Below are 12,437 nucleotides of genomic sequence, written 5' to 3' on the forward strand. Positions count from 1 at the left end.
GAGTTCATGAGTTCATGAGTACTTGAGTTCTAGGGATTTACTGGTCTTTTTAAGGAAAAGTAATGGGGAAAGAAAAGCAGGGGGGAGTACTCAAGTAGAATGTCTTATGAAAGATACAGTGGAAGCTGAGTTTTAAGTCCAACATTGTACTTTTCAATGGAATATGGTTTCTGTATAAGAAGCATTTCTCATCTTTTTTAATGTACAAAGCTGTAACAGTGTGAGTGATGGAATTATTTATTTGCTTGAGGTTCTAATTTAAGAAGGGCAGTACACATCTGATGAATTCTTCACATGATCTCTCATCTTGTGTCATCCCCACCCTCAATTGTCCACTTTTTCAGATAAGTCAGCCCACAGTTGGAAATGACATGCAAAGTCAGAAGCTCAGAGAGTGGCTTCCTCTTCCCCAAGACCTAGCAGGAGATGATCAGGAAAACATTAGGCCTGTTACTAGGAGCAACTGCGATGACAATCAGCTGCTTTCAGAAAGTAGTGCCCAGCAAAGTGGTAAGATAATTGCATTTTATTGTTAACTGTCTGCTGGCTACTCTTTGCTTTCACCTCCCGCAACCCTCTGGCTGAAGAAAAGTTTGTCGTATGTTAACAGATCTGTACTAGGCCTAACTTTGTCTCTGACTTGATAGGCAAGCATCTGGACAAAGAACTGGGCAGGAGATCCTCCAAGCCACCTGTAGCAAAAGTTAAATGTGGATTGGATTTGAACCAACACGAACTTAGTGCTATACAAGAGGTAGAATCACCAGCAAGTGGCAGAACTTCTATACTAGGTAAACATACGGTTTGATAAAATAGGGTTTTGTTTTTTTTGTTTTTTTTTTTTTTTTAAATTTTTTTTTTCAACGTTTTTTATTTATTTTTGGGACAGAGAGAGACACAGCATGAGCGGGGGAGGGGCAGAGAGAGAGGGAGACACAGAATCGGAAACAGGCTCCAGGCTCCGAGCCATCAGCCCAGAGCCTGACGCGGGGCTCGAACTCACGGACTCACGGACCGCAAGATCGTGACCTGGCTGAAGTCGGACGCTTAACCGACTGCGCCACCCAGGCGCCAATAGGGTTTTGTTTTTAATTTTTTTAACATTTATTTAATTTTGGGAGAGGGAGCTAGCACTAGTGGGGCAGGGGCAGAGAAAGAGAGACAGAGGATCTGAAGCAGGCCCTGTGCTGTGAGTGGAGAGCCCAATGAAGGGCTCGAACCCACGAACCGTGAGATCATGACCTGAACCAAGAGTCCGAAGGCTTAATCGACTGAGCCACCCAGGCGCCCCAATAAAATGTGATTTGTTTAATAGTTTGCCGGTTTTCTACATTTTTTTCAGGATGCTAAATTTTTGTTTTGAAGAAACAGACTGCGAATACTCATGAAAGAAAAAAAATGGGTTTACATAAACAGTATTTAAAATTTGGACTTAAAGAAATGTGGCATTAGGGAACTAATTTCTTCTTGTGTATGGTGAAAACCTATTTACTGTATTCCCTATGCTTCCTTTTGTATCTGCCTTCTAAACCTGTTTCTTTAGGAGTAACTCTTTTTTTCTCTTCTTCTTTGCTGCTTTTCTACTTCAATACCTTCACTGCTCTTTTCGTGTATCTTTTGAGGATAATTATTATGCTTAAAATTCTGGCTTTATGAACAGTTATAAGCAGGTATAGTTCTTCTCTCTACTTCTTCCTAGATGCAGTGATCTGGAAAATTCCTCCCTGCGATCTTTAGTAAATAGCCCTGTTTGAGTTCATAATGATTTTTAGATTTCAGACTCAAGCAAATAATTGATCGAGTTTATCCAAGCAGATCCTTGTGTCGATCTCTCCAACACGCAGTAACCCATCACCACTTCTCAGTTCTTGTTCCGCTCTGGCACCTGCCTGTTTGTTTCCCTGCCCACTGCCACTCCATGCAGACTCCTGAGTGGCTGCTACAGCTTCCAGTGTTCCCTGTTTCCAGTCTAGCTTTACTCTCATTTTCCCATGGTATATCCAGATATCCAGAGTAGTCTCCCTCTGCATCTCCGTGTTTGAAACTCTTCACCGGGTTTCCCTTCGAGTCGAGGAGTAAGTCTAAATTAAGTCAAAGTCCCTACTGTCACCTGCAGGCCCTTCGTGATCTCGCCCCTTCCTTCAGGGTGGGGTTCACTGGTTCTTCCCTGTAAATTTGTCCTGAGCTATCAAGTGTCCCGCCCCCTGCCTTTGGGAGCTTTTATCCTAGCCTTTATCACACTTCTTTGGGAAATACTTCTAGTCAGAATACGACAGGCACACAGTTTAAAAAGGCAAATAGCGCTAAAAGGTTATAACATGAAACAGCATGTTTTCCTGCCCCTACCCACCCTTCACCCCTTAACTTTACCAGAGACAGCCACTTTTCAAGTCTTTTATGTTTCTTCTTATATTTACCACTATCCTTGACAATACATTTCAGGAAAAATCCAGCTAAGTTACTATCATGCTAACGTGTTAAGTTTTGTTCACTGTTCAGTTAGTGTGCTATATTTCCTTTTTTGTAAAATTTCTTTTTTTTTTTTTTGATGTTTATTTTTGAGAGAGAAACAGAGTGCGAGTGGGGGAGGGACAGAGAGAGCCGGAGACACAGAATCCAAAGCACGCTCCAGGCTCCGAGCTGTCAGCACAAGAGTCTGACGTGGGGCTCAAACTCACAAATGGCGAGATCGTGACCTGAGCTGAAGTTGGATGTTCAACCAATTGAGCCACCCAGGCACCCCCTAAAACTTCTTTTTCTATAGTAAATTGTCATTTTTTATTTGCTTAAAGTTTCTGTTGAATGTCTGTCTTCTTACACTAATACTTCTGTTAAATACCTCTAATGTAAGGGAAGATCACACTATTTTCTCTGTGAAACACCTAGTTGGAAGTTGGAGGACAGCTGTTCTGCATTGTTAATAAGGGTGTTAGCGCTTCCAGAAGGGACAAAAACTGCTTCTTGGAAAGGTACCAAACCACAGTTGTACAGAAAAAGATAAGCAGTACGTCTGTAGTTACTAAAATTTCATGGAGGTAGGAGGCAATTAGAGCAAGAAATAATGACTACAAAGACTGATGATAAAAGTAATGTTGAGAAACACTGATCTATATCGATCCTCTCATTTTCTTCTCTATAGTTCATTTCTTTTGGTTTTACTTTCTGGAAGAATTGCCTCAGTGTATTTCTCACTTACGAATTTTTATTTTGACAATCACATTGCACTTTCTAAAAGCTTACTCTTCCTATCTTTTTCCTTTTTCATAGCATCCTGCTGTTGTGTCACCAATGCAATTAACTACTTTGAATATATATATATATATGTGTATATATATATATATATAGTGTTTTGTTTATTTGTATATATTGTATATATATATATGTGTGTATATATATATATATATATATATATATATATATATATAGTGTTTTGTTTATTTGGGTTCCTGTATTTTCTCTGTCCAAATTCTTTTGTTCCTTTTTTGTTGTTTCTGATTTTTTTAGAGGCTTTTCTCTAATATCTTGCATATTTGAGTGGGATGCTCATGGCTAATTAGAAATTCTGGGGGCGCCTGGGTGGCTCAGTTGGTAAGCGTCCAACTTCAGCTCCTGTCATGATCTCACGGTTTGTGGGTTCGAGCCCCACACCAGGCTCTGTGCTGACAGCTTGCTCAGAGCCTGGAGCCTGCTTTGGATTCTGTGTCTCCTTCTCCCTCTGCTCCTTCTCTGCTGGGACTTTGTCTCTTTGTCTCTAAAATAAATAAATGTTAAAAAAAAAAAAAAAAGAAATTGTGCAGTTGGCAGCCCTGTTTCCTGCTGGACTTCATTAGAAAAGGTGGTTTCTCATCAGGCACCCTCAATTTAGTATCTGTGGTTCTTTCCTTGAGGCAGTATAGAGTTTAGTTTCTTCAAGGAAAGATCTGCCAGGCTTGATACAAGTCTGGCTGTTGCTGTTATGGAGCCAGACCTGGGAGGAATCTGCATTGAGGATGCAGACTTTACTACCCCTGACTTCCTTTTGGTACTCTTACTTCCTCCCACCCTTGTTTTCTTTCATGCTGAGCCCCCCTGAGTTCAGAGTGTACTGGATTCAGTTTCTCCAGAGCATAAATCGTTAGTCTCCTCTGGGGATAAATGTAGGCGGTGGGATGGGTCTGTTCGAAGTACATATTTTTAAACATTGTCCCTGTCTTCAGTTCCCTGGTGCACACTTTCCTTATGTAATATTCGGTGCCTTTAACTGCCAAGTTTTTCTAAGGTGGTGCACAGTAGATTAGCTTCTACTTTTGGGTATCTCCCATGCCTCTATTTCCTTACTTGTTCATTATTATATTTGTATCAAAGTATAATATTCAGAGAATTGCACAAATCATAAGGGTTTATTTCAGTGATTATCGCTGTAATAGCCATCCCCATGTAGCCACCACTCAGGTCAAGAACTAGAGTGTTACAGAACTCCGTAGACTGTCCTCTCGCGTCCTCCCAACTATGGCCTCTCAGTTCTCTCCAGAGCAAACCTCTGTCTTGATGTCATACCACAGATTAGCCATGGTTATTTTGACTTTATGCTATCAACACATACGTTAGAATACTATCAGTGGTTAGTGAATTCTCCAGGAACTTGATCCTGTGTTTGGTCAATACTGAAGTATTATCTGGTATTTGAACTAGGAGCAGCCTTAAAGTTAGGGAAATGGAAGCGAAGTAATTTAAAGGCCTGTGTGAAAAACTTAAGTGGTTATTATTTCCTTGCTACATACATCAGGTGTGTAAAATTTCAGATTTTTATCTGTAATCTCTATTGCCTTTTTTGTTTGTTTTGGGGGTTTCTTTTCATTTTAATTTTTAATTTTTTTTAAGTTTATTTATTTATTTTGAGAGAGAGATGGCACAGGGGAGGGGCAGAGAGAGAGGGAGACAGAGAATCCCAAGCAGGCTGCATGCTGTCAGCACAGAGCCCGACACAAGGCTTGAACTCCTGAACCATGAGATCGTGACCCGAGCCAAAACCAAGAGTCAGGCACTTAACGAACTGAGCCACCCAGGCGCCCCTAAATTGCCATTTTTGTTTTAACTAACTGTGGAAATGTAAGTGGAAATGTAATGAGTCCATCTTTTTTTTTTCCTTGCAGATTCTTGTCAAGACAGGGATCCCCTGAGGGTCTCAATAAGCCGAGAACAAAGTTTCTTTGGGAGCCCACTGGACTGTGAACCATTTGGTTGTCTTTACCCGGTTGCCCAGGAGAACGTCTGTGGTGCTAACTCCAGTGAAGCAGGTGAGAGACCAGTGGAATTCCTGTGCACAGAGATATTTATTGTAGTGTAATTTATAATGACAAGTGGTAGATAACTTTAATGACGGTTGGGAATAGAATCCTTATGGTGCATTCGTAATGTGCAGTTCTGTGTACTTGTTAAATAAAGGGGGTAAAACCTGTCTTTATGGTGTAAAAATTGTATGGAATTATCATCACCAAAGTGTTGGTACAGGTTTACCTTTGTTGGAGGCCAGGTTTCACTTTCTATTTTATATGCTTATGTATTGTAGGGTTGTTTGTTTTGTTTTGTTTTACAAAAAACATGTACTATTTACACAAAAAGTTGAATGAAGGAAGTGGAGTTTATTTAGAGAATGGTAATTTTGCTTTTAAATTGTTTCACTAAATAAATGCTGATGGGAAGCATATGAGGATATAAAGTTTTCACAGTTGGCAACCTGCAAATTTTGTGTTTACGCTTATTTGTAACAATCCACGTTTAACTTAATACTGTTAAATATTATCTTTAAAAAATTCTGTGGTATTCTAAATGACGTGCTTTATGTTCACTTTTAAATATTTGGAAAATAGAGTTGCAAGGGAAAGATCTTAAAGTACTTAATCCTGCCACCAAAACACAACCAGATTAATTTCTTCACTTATGAATTTCTGTTTTATAGGTATAATATTGCTTGCCCTACAAAGCATAGTTCCAGTGCTGCTTCATTAGTGCCAATACTTTTCAGCAGTTACCTTTTCCAAGCAGATTTCTTTTAATTTTAGCCATCACTGTAGTTTAATAGAATGAGAGATGAGAGAGAGCCATTCTCTTTTTGAGGGTTTATAGAGCATTTTACATCTCTTTTTAATTGGAGATTGAAATATCTTCAAAGGATATAATTTCCAGTGAATTCGAGTTTTTGATATTTTATTTATTTATTTATTTACTTTTTTAAAAAATGTACTTACTTATTTTTGAGAGAGACAGAGACAGCACAAGTGGGGAAGGGGGAGAGAGAAATCCAAGCAGGCTCCGTGCTGTCAGCTTAGGGCCCCATGTGGGGCTTGAATTCACAAAACGTGAGATCATGACCTGAGCCAAAACTGAAAGTTGGATGCTCAACCGACTGAGCCACCAAGGTGCCCTGAGTTTTTGACATTTTAAAATGAAACTGTTACCATTCTTCTAAATTTAGCCAAAGGATACTTATATTTCCTTTTTATTCTACCCGCAAGCATCCTCTAGCCAAAGAGGACCAGGAACATAGCCATAGTTGAACAAAGTGGAATGTTCTGACTTGTTGCAGTGAGGTAGAATGCCCAGCACAGGGAGCTGTGAGGTGTTTCAGGACAGGTATTAGAAAGGACTTACTGTAAGATTCGGGCCTGTATTTGGTGATCTGGGGGAGGCTTTAAGGAAATGGGCCTTGCTTATGAGTATTGGATGTTATTAGGAAGCAGGGGCAATTCCACTATTGGGTACCATAAAAACTTATCCAGGAGGTAGGAATGATGGTGCAAGGCTTATGAAAACTACACTTAGTAAAGAAGCAGCAGTTACTCAGAAAAAAAAAAAAGGGCAAGAGAGAAAACACCAAAGTGCAGTAAGTGGTTGCTTGTGAATGGTAGGAAAAGGAAGAATTTTATTTCTTCATAACTTTTGAAATCGTAACGAGCATCTATTGCCTTTATTATACATTATCCAAGGTTTTTCGTTTTGAGAGAGAGAGAACGCGCGGGAGAGGCAGAGAGAAAGGGAGAGAGAGAGAATCCCAAGCAGGATCCACAGTGTCACTGTAGAGCCCGACACGGGAGCTCTAACCCATGAACAGTGAGATTGTGACCTGAGCCGAAATCCAGAGTCAAAGTTAAGACTCTTAAGCCAAAACGCTTAACCAACTGAGTCACCCAGACAGCTCTCTAAATTATCATTCTTAACTATGTCTGACAGATTAAACATATATAAAAATTACACTTTCTGTCTCAATAATTCAGGCCATGGCAAAGAGATGCTTGATCATTTTTATGGTTTGGATAATACTCATGGTTTTGTTTATGTTTAGACATGCATACCAGTGGCCTGATTTTTGTCTTGATCCATCATAGTCAAAGAATGGCCTTTTCTGTTGGTACCGTGAAATTCCTCGTGTTTAACAGAACACCAAGGCCTCAGTGATAGTGCTGGGTCAGCTCCTGGCTCTCAGGGACTGCTTTTCTCTTATAATCATCCCTGGATTCAGATCTTTTCTGTCTTAGAAAAGAACGTCCTAGCTTTCTACTTCTTCTCTGTTCCCTCCCTTCCTCTTTATCCAGGTCTTCATCACCTTGCCTTAGTTTCTTAGTAGGTTAAGTGGGATCACTAACTTCAAGCTCTGTAGCCTTTGCTTTTGTAGGAAAGCAGGAAACGGGGCTTTGCTTCTGAAGGAAAGCAGGAAATTCTTGGGTAGCATGGGAAGATTACTCTGCTTAAGGCATTACTCTGCTTTCGTGATGCTACTTCCCTTTTTGAGTAATCTCATCATGGGCCCCTTCTATCGGGGACAAACCAGTGACCCTTTTTTCTCTGCCAACTGCCGTCGGGGACCTGTCCATTGAATTCTTCAACATCGTTAATTACTCTGACCTTGTTCCTTTCTCATTTTTATTTTTCACCTCTTACCAGTACCTAAATCCTCCCTCTGGGAGAGTCTTCTTGGTATCCGTGTAGAGTTGTGATTATGAATTGAAAAACTGCAGATTAATTTCCTATCTCCCAACTAGCTTTTGAAATGAGCTGCCTAAGAAAAAAATAACTTACCCTGCAGTTCACCATATCTTAGTTTCTTTACTGAAAATTGTAGTGTGTGTTGAAGAAACCGAGTAACAGTTTATTGGTTAGAACAGTTAGGTCACAATGATATATTTTTTAATGAACTAGAAGAGAATAAAAGAGTGTTTAAGAACAGATTGTACTTACTATAATATTTGGTATTAGCTTTGCTTCTGCTTCATTATCCATAATATAAATATTATGAATATATGAGTAATATGCATGTGTGGCCTGGGTTATCTTTTAGAACACACTTCTCACACAAACATTTAAGAAACATACTGTTAATGTGTATGATATCTTGTAATAAAATCACGGTGATAATGGGACACAAAGTTTATATATTTGGTGGCACAGTTTTAATTTTATTCTGTTTTAGAGCCACAGATGACTATACGCTTTGGCCAGTTTTCTCATAAATTCTTTTGGAGTAAGAGAGAAATTAACTCAGAATACCTGAATTATCAAGTGAGGCAAAATAATGTTTATATATTTTTAATACATCAAATATAATTAAGAATCATTCATAATAAAAGCAGTATGTGCTCATTGTGATTTTAGAAAGCACCAAAAGTAAAATTCCTCTTTTTCCTACCACTTGTTGCACTTTGATGTTTTTGTCTTTCTTTATATGCATTTTTCTCAACTTTGAGATCATCTTGTATTCATGATAGAATATTCTTCACTTAATAACAAAAGCATTTCCCATCATACTAGCAGTTTTCTATTTTTCATAGAGTAATAACAAGTACAGTTTTCCAGGGAAAAGATGACTAGGAAATGTTTTTAATGAATAATAAAATGAATGTTTTTGTTTCTTTTTGGTCTAAGATAAGGCAATCTTACAAAGCAAAATATGAAAGAAAATTGTTGGAAAACAGAAATGATGTCCTTTGGTGCTAAGAACTTGATTTGTAATAGTCTAAATTCTCTCCCCTCCCCTCCATTTCAGTCAAGGTCAAGGAGGCTGTGACTGAGAATGATGCAATATTAAGTTATGCTGTGGAGGAAGAACATACATATCTGAGTCCACCTGTGAAGCCACATAATGTTAGTAATGTCTTAATGTGTACCCCATTGTTAGACCTGTTTGGTTTTACGTTGTCTTTAGTTTGTACAAGTTGTGAAATGTTAAAGTCTGTGTTCTCTGAGATCTACTCTTCCTGAAGTGGATCAATGATGAAAATAGCCAAATCTGAGCATCAGAAGACTTTCCAGTCTATCTGATGCATGATCTCTGTAGTTCTGAGAAGCAAAAGTAATTTCAAACAGTAAGGGCCTATGTCTGGCATGTGTGTGTGTGTGCGTGTGTGTGTGTGTGTGTGTGTGTGTGTGTGTGTGTGTGTGTGTAAAGGTGATAGTATATAACCGAGAACTTGATGAATGAGATAGGGATGGGGTGGAGGAGATACGTGTGTGTATGAAAGTCTAATCAGTTCTGAGCAATGATGAAAAGGTTTTAGTACTGACCTTTACAGCTATGAAGGTTTCTACACTTGATCTGAGCTCAGAATTGATAACTGCTAAAAGAGAACTGTTACTGATTTGAGTTTTTTCTAGCTATTACTTCCTACATTGTAGTCTAATGTTCCCCTTAATTTTTAGGCTGAAACAGAAGAGATTTATCATGAGCCATTATCATCAATAACTGTTTCTACTGGGAGCTTTTTAAGTTATGAAAACACAGATTTGAGCCTTACAGATGCAGGTAATAATGTCAAAATGTTTGTAAATAAATTGAAGGACCAGCATCAGTGGAGTTTGATAGATTGGTGAGAGCAAACATTGAGAGAGCATCCCAATGTGCTGAGAGGGATTGTTTCTTTAAATCTCAGGAGTAAACTATTCATGCCTGACAGAATATTGGACAGTATGATACTCTAACCATGATTGGAAGTCACAGGCCTGCAGACCCACAGAGATGCTCTGTGGATCTCCAGCTACATTTTGACAATTATCTGCTATGGTCATATTTTCCCATTCAGTGGGAATCTATCTGAGCAGATTTCTTCATTGCCCTGCTCCCTTATCAACATATATTGTTGGGCCTCCCAAAATGTGTCTCTATGGAAGTGCCCAGCCATTAAATATTTTCCCTAAACTCAATTTTCAGGGTCATTTTCAGAGCATGCATTGGACCACAGGGAACAAGAACCTACCACTGCTAAAGAAGAGGAAACAAATGTATTAAGTTCTGTAGTTCCTGCATCACAAGTCAGTTATCAAAGGCAGGACCCTGGGGAAGTTCATAAACCTGTGTTGCCTGCAGTGGAAAAATTTACATCTGGTCAGACACACCTTCAGCAGATGATGGAAAAGCACATAAATGAAGCAAATTTGATGACTGAGAAGACAGACTTGCGGGGTAAAATGATTTTGAACAATACTTGTATATAACCTTTCATCCTTTTAGTTTGAAGGAGTGATTGAGCTTTGTGTTTCTGTTTTTTAATGTTAATTCATTTTTTGAGAGAGGGAGACCGAGCAGGGGAGGGGCAGAGAGAGAGAAGGAGACACAAAATCCAAAGCAGGCTCCAGGCTCTGCGCTGTCAGCACAGAGCCTGATGTGGGGCTCAAACCCACGAGCCGTGAGATCGTGACCGAGATCGTAACCTGAGCCAAAGTCAAGACGTTTAGCCGACTGAGCCACCCAGGCGCCCTGAACTTTATGTTTTTATGGACTGCTGCAGCAGTTGACATGGACACGGCAAACAGGGCATTTAGTGCAAGAGGGGATCTGGGACAAATCAGACTGAAGAACATATAGAAGAGATCAACAAATCTTCCGTTACCATTGCAAAGTTAGCTCTAACAGCTGAGGCCCTATTGCCAGTATTGAGAAAGGAGTTCACACATGAGACCATTGAGTCCTAGTGTGATCGTTTTTAGCTGTGACACCATGGGCAGGCTGCTTGTTATTCTTTCATCTTCTCTAAAAGAGGGATGTTGAGAGACTAAACAAAATGATACACATGAAGGACAATGCCTGACCCATAGTAACACCCAGAACAGTGAACAAGGATTTTTTTCTTTTTATTTTTTTCTAATGTTTATTTTTGAGAGAGAGCCCGAGCAGGGGAGGAGCAGAGAGAAGGGGGCGACAGAGGATCCGAAGTGAGCTCTTTGCTGACAGCGGATAGCCCAGTGCAGGACTCAAACTCACAAACTGTGAGATTGTGGCCGGAGCCAAAGTTGGACACTTTTTTTCTTTTTTAAAATCATTGATCCTAAAATGAACTGAGAATAACAAAGCTTATAGCAAAACAGTGATCATAATGGCTTCTTACTCCTAATTATTAACCTCTTACTTTAGAGCTAGTAAAAATGGAAATGTTGTCAAAAGGTTTTGGTCATTGAGTATCCTCATGTTTTGTATGTTGGACATGATGATAGGACTTAATTTGAAAGCATCTACTGGTAATGAAAAAAAAAATGGAAAGAATTTTGTTGAATTGGGAGTTACCTAAAACTAAATTTTATCTTTTTTTCTCAAAATTCTAACAGTTGACCTTGACTTTCCGGAATTAGAACACACTTTTCCAAATCTGCATCATCAGCTATTTAAACCCTTAGAACCACATCCAGATTTTGATATGTTATCATCATACTCTGGGATTTCTCAAGACAGCAGAGACTTTTACCAGGTAAAGTAATGTAGATGCTTCATTGCTGTGAGTTTCCAAAAACAGTTTTTCTTCTGTTAGAGCAGAACAGTGGTTCTTAGCCTTGGCTGCTGATTAGAATCCTGTGGAAAGTCTTTAAAAACCCCAGTGCTTGGACTGTGCCCAGAACAGTTAAATCAGAATCTCCAGGAGTGCTTTAGATTATCAGGATTTTTTTTTTTAGGCTCCCCAAGTGATTCTAATGTGGAACCAAGATTGAAAACCAGCTGCACTAGAATTTTGTCCTGTGAGCCTTATCTCGCTAAGGATTATAATCCATAGGATGCTCAAGAACATTTTTATTGTCATTTGTTATTAATATTTTTAAGTTTATTTACTTTGAGAGAAAGAGCAGGGGAGGAAAGAGAGGGAGGGAGAGAGAATCCCAAGCAGGCTCCTCACTGTCCGTGTAGAGCCCAATGCGGGGCTCCATCTCACGGTTCATGAGATCATGACTTGAGACAAAATCAAGAGTCGGATGCTTAACTCCCTGAGCCACCCAGGTGTCCCTGTTATTTTATTTTTTTGATTTTTCAAAATGAATGCCTCTTCCTACATAGTTCAGCAGCTGAGATTCAAATCAGGTCTTTTGCTCCCATACCCTGACCTCCCCGGCTATCCTTACATAATAGTTCCTGCTTTTAGAAGACGATCTCATCTTTTCTAAACTCTTATCTGGTTAATTTGCAGTTTCTTTTCTAAATAACC

General features: G+C 39.3%; 1 protein-coding gene and 2 non-coding genes across 12 annotated transcripts in view; all 3 read left to right on the forward strand.

Moving 5' to 3' along the window:
* CEP295 (centrosomal protein 295) overlaps positions 1 to 12,437 on the forward strand; it is a 55,554-nt gene that overhangs the window by 38,277 nt on the left and 4,840 nt on the right. For all 10 annotated transcript variants that reach the window (XM_053900198.1, XM_053900197.1, XM_019450082.2 and 7 more), the window contains 7 exons: positions 345 to 510; positions 648 to 791; positions 5,133 to 5,276; positions 9,020 to 9,117; positions 9,673 to 9,775; positions 10,181 to 10,432; positions 11,572 to 11,711. In XM_053900198.1, coding sequence (XP_053756173.1) covers positions 345 to 510; positions 648 to 791; positions 5,133 to 5,276; positions 9,020 to 9,117; positions 9,673 to 9,775; positions 10,181 to 10,432; positions 11,572 to 11,711 — 1,047 coding nt within the window. The remainder of the gene's footprint in view (positions 1 to 344; positions 511 to 647; positions 792 to 5,132; positions 5,277 to 9,019; positions 9,118 to 9,672; positions 9,776 to 10,180; positions 10,433 to 11,571; positions 11,712 to 12,437) is intronic.
* LOC128776341 (small nucleolar RNA U2-19) lies at positions 9,239 to 9,318 on the forward strand. The gene has a single exon (XR_008421418.1). It is a non-coding gene; the product is annotated as a small nucleolar RNA U2-19 (small nucleolar RNA).
* Positions 9,508 to 9,577, forward strand: LOC128776340 (small nucleolar RNA U2-30). Its single transcript, XR_008421417.1, has one exon. It is a non-coding gene; the product is annotated as a small nucleolar RNA U2-30 (small nucleolar RNA).

This window comes from Panthera pardus, unplaced genomic scaffold, assembly GCF_024362965.1.
Source record: "Panthera pardus isolate Hobbes unplaced genomic scaffold, ASM2436296v1 HiC_scaffold_12, whole genome shotgun sequence".
NCBI lineage: Eukaryota > Metazoa > Chordata > Mammalia > Carnivora > Felidae > Panthera > Panthera pardus.